The 11,297-nt window shown below is 36.9% G+C and overlaps 1 protein-coding gene across 1 annotated transcript in view; it reads left to right on the forward strand.

Annotated features, from left to right (window-relative positions):
- Window positions 1–11,297, forward strand: part of PCLO (piccolo presynaptic cytomatrix protein) — a 283,296-nt gene that overhangs the window by 250,880 nt on the left and 21,119 nt on the right. Inside the window, 2 exon segments of the mRNA XM_027102797.1 lie at window positions 6,249–6,299; window positions 9,402–9,526. Of these exon segments, the coding sequence (XP_026958598.1) occupies window positions 6,249–6,299; window positions 9,402–9,526 (176 nt within the window).

Raw genomic sequence — 11,297 nt, forward strand, 5'->3', positions numbered from 1 at the left:
AAAAAAAAATTAAAAAAAAAAAAAAAAAAAAAAACATGGACGGATAGAACCCTAGGACAAATGGTGGAAGCAAGACTATACAGACAAGATCTCACACAGAAGCATACACATACACATTCACAAAAAGAGGAAAGGGGAAAAAATCATAGATCTTGCTCCTAAAGTCCACTTCCTTAATTTGGGATGATTGGTTGTCTATTCAGGTATTCCACAGATGCAGGGTACATCAAGTTGATTGTGGAGCTTTAATCCGCTGCTTCTGAGGCTGCTGGGAGAGATTTCCCTTTCTCTTCTTTGTTCTCACAGCTCCCAGGGCTAAGCTTTGGATTTGGCCCTGCCTCTGCGTGTAGATCGCTGGAGGGCGTCTGTCTTTTGCTCAGACAGGATGGGGTTAAAAGAGCCGCTGATTGGGGGCTCTGGCGCACTCAGGCCGGCGGGGACGGAGGGGCACAGAGTGCGGGGCGGGCCTGCGGTGGCAAAGGCCGGCGTGACTTTGCACCAGCCTGAGGCGCGCTGTGCGCTCTCCCGGGGAAGTTGTCCCTGGATCCCGGGAACCCGGCAGTGGCGGGCTGCACAGGCTCCGCGGAAGAGGGGTGTGGAGAGTGACCCGTGCTCGCACACAGGCCCCTCGGTGGCGGCAGCAGCAGCCCTAACTTCTCCCGCCCGCCTCTGGGGTCCGCGCTTTCAGCCGCGGCTTGCGCCCGCCTCTGGATTCCGCGCTTTCAGCCGCGGCTCGCGCCCGTCTCTGGATTCCGCGCTTTCAGCCGCGGCTCGCGCCCGTCTCTGGATTCCGCGCTTTCAGCCGCGGCTCGCGCCCGTCTCTGGGGTCCGCGCTTTCAGCCGCGGCTCGCGCCCGTCTCTGGGGTTCGCGCTTTTAGCCGCGGCTCGCGCCCGTCTCTGGAGTTCCTTTAAGCAGCGTTCTTAAACCCCTCTCCTCACGCCCCAGGAAACAAAGAGGGAAGGAAAAGTCTCCTGCCTCTTCTGCAGGTGCAGGGTTTTCCCCGGAATCCCTCCCGGCTAGCTGTGGTGCACTAACCCCTTCAGGCTGTGTTCAAGCCGCCAACCCCAGTCCTCTCCCTGCGCTCCGGCCTCAGCTCGCAGCCCCGCCCGCCCCGGCGGGTGAGCAGACAAGCCTCTCGAGCTGGTGAGTGCCGGTCGGCACCGATCCTCTGTGCGGGAATCTCCCCGCTTTGCCCTCCGCACCCGTTGCTGTGCACTCCTCCGCAGCTTCGAAGCTCCCCCCTCCGCCTCCCGCAGTCTCCGCCCGCGAAGGGGCTTCCTAGAGTGTGGAAACTTTTCCTCCTTCACAGCTCCCTCCCACTGGTGCAGGTGCCGTCCCTATTCTTTTGTCTCTGTTTTTTCTTTTGCCCTACCCAGGTACATGGGGAGTTTCTTGCCTTTTGGGAGGTCTGAGGTCTTCTGCCAGCCTTCAGTAGGTGTTCTGTAGGAGTTGTTCCACGTGTAGATGTATTTCTGGTGTATCTGTCCTGAGCTCGGGGCCTCGGGGGTCCGGTCGCCTGTCGCGGCTCTCACTCCCCAATTTTACTTTTTTAATAAGTCTTTAATAATTTTTTATGTTCTCTGAACTTGCCAACTTCTTTAGCTGAGCATTATTTTTTTGGCCAACAGTATTGCACTCACTACTGGTCACTCCACTCACCAGTCTCTTTTCCTTCCTCTTAAACTACCCTACAACTATCTGATCTGTGACACCATGTTCTGATTGGATCACTATCCTGTCGAAAATGAAGCCCTGCTCCCTGGAATGTCAGCTTCCCTACCTCTGTCTAAGACCCTGTCCTGCTCATTCTAAGAGAGCTTGGTCAATGGTTTTCCTTAGAAGATTATCACCATAAGCTTAATGTTGTCAGATCTTTACAATAGCCTTGCTAATAAGTACTCTATTTATTAGGGTTTTAAACTCATTCCTACTTTCCACAGACGTTTTTGGATGCCACCTCAGTGTCACGGGTCATAATTGGTACCCAAGATACAAGGAGGGGTAAAATCCTTCCCTGTATACTACGTAGATGAGTGGTTCTTAAAGCGTGCTCCCAGTCTAACAGCACCAGCATCATCTAGGAACTTGTTAAAAAGGCAGACTCTTGATCCCACCCTAGGCCTTCTGAATCAGAGACCCCAGGGATGGGACCAAGCAACCTGGGTTTTAATAAGTTCTCCAAGTGAGTGTGGTGCCCCTTGTAATTTGAAAAGTGCTGATCTACATATAGATGAAGAGGATATATAAACAAATTTAGTAAAGCTGTAATGTTGGTGGTCATTAAGAAGTACACGGAGCACTCTTAGGAGAGTGGGGTTAGAAAAGCTGGCATTTAGCTAATGAACTGGTTTGGTAAAGGGGAGAAAGGAACCAACATCCAAAGAAGAGAATGCAACATGAAGAAAATCTCAGAAACAGAAAATTGTATGCTTAAGACATAGGTGTACAAAAGATATAGGGGTAAGAAATAGAGGAGAAGCCTAGATGATTGTAAACTGGAAGACATTACATGCCATGTATGGCTTTTACAATCTGTGGAAAATAAAGAGCCAGTGATAAGTGAAAATAAAATAACAGGAAGCCTTCCTCCACAACGTCTTTCCGTATTCTAATCCTTCCTTAAGTCAGAAGGTATCCTTCCTTCCTCCTTCCCTCCATCCAAAGTGCCAGATGCTTTATGTACCTCCTAAGACAATTTGTATCTTGATTATAATTACTTGTCTCCTTATTTTATCCTCCCAAATGGGCTGCAAACTCATTGAGAACCAAGAACCATTTCTTGCTTCTTCTAGCTCCCTAAGTGCATGGTAGAGTAGCTTGCATAGACCGTAACAGAATAAATTAAAATTAAGTTAAAACGTCAGTGGCACCTGTGAGTCTCTGTAATATTATGGGGGTACAAAATATAATTGTTTTGTAATATGTTAACTTTTTTGGTAATGAGTAGAAGATGAAAACAGGTATTGTAGGACAAACATCAAGGAAATAATATGAGCAGGTTTTATGATATGTGGTCATTCTTTTCTGTGCCAGGAATGTGGCCTATGTAGTTTTTATAGAAGTTTTGCTAAGATAAAGAGTTATAGAGCTGCGCTGTCCCTGACAGTAGCTGCTAGCCACATGTGACAGCTGAGCTCTTGAAATGTGGCTAGTCCTAATTGAGATATGCTGTAAAAGTGAATTACACAGCAAATTTCAAAGACGTAGTATAAAAAAAGAATGTAAAATAGCTCATTACAACTTTTATATTGATTTAATCGTGAAATGATAATATTTTCAATGATTTGGATCAAATAAAATATGTCAGTAAAAATTCATTTCACCCATTTATTTTTATGTTTTTAATGTTACTACTAGAATATTTCAAATAACCTGTGTGGCTCACATTATATTCTACTGGACAGCGTTGGTATATTCCTTTTTAACTCTTATTAGTAGTAATAATAATCAAATCTGGTTATTTTTGAGATTTTATATATATATAGAAATGTATAGTCAATAGATGTTAACACTCTTGAAGAAAGGTACTACCACCTATTCATCTTTTGGGGGGGTTATCATCAACATTTAGCTGGTACTGAATTTCTTAAAACATTTTTGCTGAATGAATGAATGAATTTAACGATATTTCTTGGCCAGTCAACGTGTAGTATGCATAAAAAGCAATACTTTTATTTGTTCTCTAAATTCTGCAATGTTAAGAAAATTGATATTGAGAGATTAGAGAAATATCAAGCAGTTGTCTAAAACTCACATGTTCCTGAGTCAGGTAATATAATATTTAAAAATATAGCATATGTTCTTCAGTTAATTTAGAAAATTATAGTTTTAACATCCTTTTGTTTTTACTAGGTATGAGGCTAACTATATATTAAATAATAAAACATTAATGTAATAGAATGTATTAAAACTAAAAATTTAAATCATAGCATAATTATACATTTAGATATTTAGAGCACCATCTATTAAACATTTTGAATGATTATTCATAAGTAATTATTAATCTATTAATACTCTAGTTTAAGTGATTACTTCTGAGTAAATGTAAGTAAAATATGAATCTATTTAGATATATGTTTAAGTTAAATGTTATGTATATAAGACTTTTTATTATTTTGCTTACTAATTCAATATGAATTTTTGTCTTCAAAATTTTTAGTTTACTGCCTCAAGGTCTTTTATGTCTGAAATCTAATCAGACTTTTTTCATTTTATCTTTAAAATCTGAATAATTTCTTCCAAGTCATGGTATAAATAAATAATTGAACTAAGTGCTTACTAGTTTTAAGTGTTCTAATGAAATAGGTTCTTGCTTTCCCAAACTTTTCTATCATGGCACACAACATCTCAGTAATTTTTTCATGATGCCCTTATGCCCAAAGAAATACATAAAACAATTTAATTTATTATGTAGTTAGGTCCTAACAATTTAACTAGTATTTATACCCTAACGTCTTAGTAACCATTGGAAAAAATAATACCCATAAAATGAAATAAAAATAATATATTTATTTCATTGTTAATAATTCAAATTATGTATCAGTGGGGTATGTGCCTGATGGGCACTGCACAGCTACTCAAATGGTGGAATTGGTTTGGACACTGACATTCTCATTTCCTGTTCCACACTGATCTCACTGATTTTCTTGCAGTACACTTTTTTTTATCACCACAGTCATCACAAACCAGCCTCACAAAGGTATGACATTATCGAAAAGAAATACTTGTCTCTAATCTTAAACTGTAATTATCTGGAGCTGGTAGTTTGCCCACTGTACAACAGATATTACAACATCCTTCTGTGCTCTTATGAGTTCACTGCCATACCCCAGAACATTTAAAGATGGTCCATACATTTATTCTCTGTGTTGAATCTAGTTATGTTTGCACAATCATATGTCAAATGAGTTACAACTGTCAAAAATAAAGCAAAACAAAATACATTATCATTATTCTTTTTTTTTTTCTGGTCTTATTTTTGACTTTTTATCTCTAGTTATTCCCCAACGTTCCTAACTGAGATGCAAGGATATCTGGTTTTAGGAAACTCCCCTTCTTTAATTGAGATAGAAATAGTTTGAGGAAGTTGTGTGGTCCTTTTTCTAGATTCAGTTTCTTTCTCTTAAAATTTAAACAGTAAAATAATTATTAAGTAAATATAATGGTTCATTACCTAGCAGTTTATCCTTTGCAGCCAGAGCATAGTTTCTTATAAAAGAGCTGAACTAATAAAGGATATATGGCTTAGAAAATTTAACCCTTACTCCATAACTTTACCAATGATTACATTATTTTTATTCTTATTTCACAGAACAAGACCTGGAATATAGCTGTCTTCTTTGATTGCTCTCATTTCTAGCATAAATTTATAAAAGAAAAGGTAGCAGAAGAAGTATATACACCTAAGTATTATGAATTTCTCCTTTTCTCGTTAATTATGAAAATAAAACCAATATTATGTATATATAGGGAGACAGGACCTTATTTGTAGGGTAGCAAGCTTGCCTCCATTTTAGTAAATATTTCCCTATAGTGATGCCACGTTGCCTGAAATTCTATTATCGATCTAGTCAGGAACAGCATCTCTTTTTTGGTACAGATTTGTACATTCTATTGAAATGTAACAATTCAGCAATTAGTCACTTAATCAGCAGAATGAATCACTTTACCAGATCACAGTCCTAACGGTTTTTAAGGCTTTACTGACATAAGGAAATTATTAAGGAGATGAGAACTTATATAGACTGGGATGGAATTTTAATTAAAGGAGTATGAAATACTAAGAAGTGATTGCCTGGGTGTTCCACTCTAGAATAGAGTAGGAATAGGCTGAGAACCCAACAAAGGAATATACGGATGGACTTTTATAACTTCTGGGCTCCTAGGCAGTTGAATGAAAACAGTACCATTTTCATTCTCTTATAGATATTTAAAATCTGTTCATATTTAAATTGAATACTTTCAACCAAAATTGTTCCATTTCTTAGGTAATTGAACGTAGATTACTGCAGGTATAAAATTATAGCCTCAAAACAGGCTTCACAAAATGAAAAAGGGATTTATGTATTTATAAGATTAAACATGTGTTGAGAAGTGTAAGTAGACACCCTAATCTGGAGCAGCCAAATGGATGAAATGTGTTCTCCAGGCAGGGTGTGCTCTGACCAACAGAAATTAATTCAGAAGGAAGTTGAAATGGTAAATCCTATGAAAGGTTTATCCATTAATCTGTGTTTTGATATTGCAGCCTACTGATGCAACAAAGGTTGTCTCTCATCCAATTACGGGGGAAATTCAGGTATGAAAGTTTTTAAAAGATCATTGCTATACCATCTTTTGTGGCTCTTTTTCCCACTGGTCTATTGAAATTGTAAGCATTGTTAGAACCTTTCCTGTTTTATAACATATGTAGATGTATAATGAAAAAATACAATTTTACAGAAAAGTATTTTAACACAAATACATGTTTTATTAAATCTAACGATATCTGTGGAATACTATACTTCAAAGTCTGCCTGATAACAGTATAAATGTATTATGCCTCGGTTACTTCATGCATGTTGAAAGTGTTTCAAACATGACAGATTCTCCGGGAAATTTGAAGGTTCCTCTTTAAGAGTTTCATGCGTCTAATGCTGTCCTCTTTTCTTCCTCTGATCAATAATTGTCAAATAATTGCTCAGCAGTTCTTTTAGAGCAGTGTTTTTCGTATTGGGGGTCATAACCAATCTGTAATTTATCAAATCAATTGAGAGTATTTTGACCAGGAAAATAGAAGAAAATAGTGTAAATCACTATCTTTTTTAGTTTTGTATGTGTGTTTCTGTGTTTATATTGCATTGTACCTGGGCAAATTCAAAAATGTTAGAAAAACTGTACTTTAGATGGTACCAAAAAGTAATTTAGTGTGGATAAGAAATGTCATGTGGAAAGAGTTAACACAATACCAAATAATAACTATTTGAAGATAGTACATTTCAGATAAGGGAAAGAGAACAGTGAGTCTTAGTTGCATCTACAGTACATTTTCACAAAGTGTAACAGATTTGAACTAATTTGAGGGTAAGCATAGAGAAAGGGGGAGTGTTTTCCTGGAAGAAATGGTACAAGGGAACATTCTTCTGCCAGAGGGTAGTGAAAGGAACAGATCTGCTTTGCTGCAGGAAAATGTTCCTGTAGAGGTAAGTTGAGACTAAATTAAGAGAACCTTGAACAGAAGCCAAGGGATGTTAGCCATGACATAATAGAGTGATCAGGAAATAAATATTTTCGAGTGAGGGAGAGGCTAATTCAAAGCAATATGTGATAGAAAATTCATAGAGCCTTGGCCTCTAGAAAGTATTATGAAGGGTAGGACACAAAGACAAAGAAATCAATTAAGTGTTATCTAGGTACACCCTGATTGAAGCAGAAGCGCAGTATGAGAGTGGAAATGCAGAAAGAGTGCAGAACGTGGGCACCTTAGTAAGAAGGACCCAGCAGGATGGAGTCGGGATCACCTGTGTGCTCTTGATCTTGCTGTATCGCTGCTATTTCCCACTTCTAGAAAAACAGACCTGATCTTTCTTCATTTCACATGCAGCACAGAAAATGCTATGTGTTCTCATTCATAATATCTCCTTCTCTCTGCTCATTTTTTTAAACTTCTTGCTCATGGGCCAATATGTGCTGTTTCTTTTTGGCTTGTTGTTTTTATTTGTCCTTATTTTATTTTCCTTTCCCTTCAGTCGTTATATTTAATTCTATAGTGGAAATTTACTCTAATAATTTTCCGTCTTCACACCCAGGTTATTTTCTTTTCTTTTCCTTTTTTTGGGGGGGGGGATATTTTCTTATGACAGTGATTTCAATTTTTTACATTTTATCTTTTGTCTTTTAGCAAAACCTTATTCCAAATGAAACCTTATGTAAACACCCAAACAATGAATTACCAGCATGGCGTAGCTCTGGTTGAGGGTTACTGGGGGCATCTCATTCTCAGATGTAACCTCCAAGCAACTCTAAGTGTTCTCTAAGGCACCAAATTTACAGAGTACATTTTGGAAAGCACTCTCTTAGGGTAGCCTGCAAATCTCAGTTTCAATAAGAAATGATTTTACTGCCTTACCAGTTAAAAGTGGACTTTCAGGCTAGCAGAGAAAGGAGAAAATTGAAAAGAATTTCTCCTTAAAGATTTGGAAGCCATTCTAAACCTCAGTGAAATTAATTGCAGAATAATTCTTCTATTTCAGTACTCCATTAGAGCACAGTTACTGCAGTTCTAAACTTTTCATTTCTCCTCTTCCTTCACAGCCCTTTGTTTCATGTTTCATATTGCTTCCATGATAGTCAGAGAGACTCTGGGCCTTTCTGTACTGAGGAAAGCAAAGATTTGTTTTCTGCCACAAAACATAACCAGATCAAGATTATGCTGAAATTAGGAAATTATTTTAATCATTAACATGAAGATTATCTCATCTAAATTATTCCATTTTCAACATAAACATAGCATATCTGTTTTGTATGATTATAAAAAATACATTCATTTTTTATTTATGGATTTTCTTTTTCAAAATATAGATCCCTTCCCTTCTGTTATTTGATAAACAGAAAGAGCAACAAACAGAATTGTCTTATTCTAAATGATGCCAAAAGAATCTTTCATTTTTAATGGTGAAAAATTAGTTAATTTGATTATTTTGAATCATGCAGGCTTCTCAAATATTAATTTGAATTGTAAGTCTTTTACTATTCAGTGACAGTTTTACAACAGCCATTAAGCATCTATGAGACAGTGCCTCTTCTTTTCTCTTGAGCTTCTAAAATTAAAGAACAATATTTCATTTTCTTAGCATCACTATTAAGAAAGCACGCACAGATAGAATAGCTATAGGTTTATCAGCTAATGTAATATAGGAAGGGATAAAATCTACACATTCTTAAACATTCTTACAATTCAGTACTAACATCTTTGTCTTTAAATAATGTTTCCACCCACTGCTAATTACTTGATGAAATGCAAAAGATATTTTCTAATAAATCCATCAATTAGTTAATCTATTTTCAAAATTCTGCCAATTGTATTTATGAATGTTAACATTTCTGATTTTCCTAAGAGTACAAATTTAGTTTAAAAATGGAACTAGCATTCACTGTGTGATTATCCTAAATGAATTTTTGACAGGCCAGAACTTTCACCGTAGAAAGAATGAACAGCACATTTACTAGTAATTAATGTGTGCCTGGGAGTTCCCAATTAAATTAGACATTAACTGGTCTGTTCAGTTTCAAATAAAATGAAAGTAGCAGTTGATGCTTCTTATGAGAACTTTTTTTAAATACTGTAAAATACTGAATAATTATTATATGTTTTTTATACAAAAAAACATAATGTTCATGGAATATTTTCTGTCCCTTTAAGCTTCAAATCAACTATGATCTTGGAAATCTCATAATACATATTCTCCAAGCAAGAAACCTTGTCGCTCGAGACAACAATGGTTACTCAGACCCCTTTGTTAAAGTGTACCTTCTTCCAGGGCGAGGGTAAGTAAAGAAGCACTATATTCTTAGTATTGTAAATATTGCCCTGTGGTTTAAAAAATAGTGATAGTGTCTTCTGGTCTCTAATTTAAGGAGTTTAATATCTTTTCCTTAGTTTTATCTACATGTCATATTTATTTATTTCCAATTAGTAAGTAAGGTGGAATTAAAAATTTGTAATTAGGCCTTAAAGGGTTTTAGGAGAGCCATGATGGTAACAAAACCTGACTGGATGAGAACACATCAGTATTTCAATTCTGGCAAGCACTTGTGCTATGACCAATCAGGTAGACAGTAAAATCATTTCAGGAATTATTTGTGGAAGATTTAAAGAATTAGTTTACTTTTCAAAATGTATTTGTGAAACCAGTGTTCAAGGACTAATCAGTTAGTCTTTTATAGGATGTGTATTATTCAATACATTAAATGTTCATTAACTGACTTGATATATTATTATTCATATGCATATTTTCAAATGGGTGTTTTAAAATTATAAAATAAAGCTTTAGTTAGCATCTATCGCCTCATACAGGTAAAATAAAATGAAAGGAAAAAAAATCTCCTTGTGGTGAGGTCTTAGGATCTACTGTCTTAATAATGAGATAAACAATATATTTAGTCAGAAGACACAATTAGCAATCATGAAGACAGGTCAATTGAGTTTGTTTAGTTTAAGGTACAGAAAGAAAAAAGAATGAACGAAAGGGAACAATGCCTTAGAAACCTAGGATATCATAAAGTATACGAACATACACAGAGAGGCAATTCCAAGAGGAGAGAAAGAGGCAAGGGCAGAAAACATTCCTGAAGAAATAATGGCAAAAGATTTCTCACATTTGTTGGAAAAAATCTGCACAGCCAAGAAGCTCAACAAAATCCAATCAGGATAAACAGAAAAAATTTATACCAGGTCTCTTCTTAATCATACTATCAAAATCCACAGACAGAATCTTGAAAGAAGCAAGAGAAGTGGCTCATCATATCCAAGGGATCCTCTATAAGATAAACAACTAATTGCCAATCAGAAACCATGGAGCCCAGAAGGTAGGGAGATGACATAATCAGTGTACTAAAGGAAAAAGATGGTCCACAAGAATTCTGTATCCAGCAAAACTGTCCTTCAAAAATAAAGACTTTTTTTTTTAATAAATAAGACATTGGAGAGGACCTTCAAGATGCCAGAGGAGTAAGACATGGAGATCACCTTCCTCCCCACAGATACATCAAAAATACATCTACATGTGGAACAACTCCTACAGAACACCTACTGAATGCTGGCAGAAGACCTCAGACTTCCCAAAAGAACAGAGGGAGACCTACATGCAGAGACGGGGCCAAATCCAAAGCAGAACACCAGGAGCTGTGTGAACAGAGAAGCAAAAGGGAAATTTCTCCACGCAGCCTCAGGAGCAGCGGGTTAAATCTCCACAGTCAACTTGATGTACCCGGCATCTGTGGAATACCTGAATAGACAATGAGTCATCCCAAAGTTGAGGCAGTGGACTTTGGGAGCAACTGTAGACTTAGGGTTTGCTATATGCAACTGACCAGTTTCTGACTTTTATGTTTACCTTAGTTTAGTTTTTAGCACTTGTTATCACTGGTAGATTTGTTTATTGGTTTGGTTGCTCTCTTCTTTTTTTATTATGTATTTATTTTTTTATTTTAATAATATTGTTTTAATTTTTTATTTTAATAATTTTATTTATTTTCTTTCTTTCTTTTTCTTTCTTTCTTTCTTTCTTTCTTTCTTTCTTTCTTTCTTTCTTTCTTT

The sequence above is a fragment of the Aethalodelphis obliquidens genome, unplaced genomic scaffold, assembly GCF_003676395.1.
Source record: "Aethalodelphis obliquidens isolate GAN/ISIS:26980383/991018 unplaced genomic scaffold, ASM367639v1 scaffold5, whole genome shotgun sequence".
In the NCBI taxonomy this organism is placed as follows: domain Eukaryota; kingdom Metazoa; phylum Chordata; class Mammalia; order Artiodactyla; family Delphinidae; genus Aethalodelphis; species Aethalodelphis obliquidens.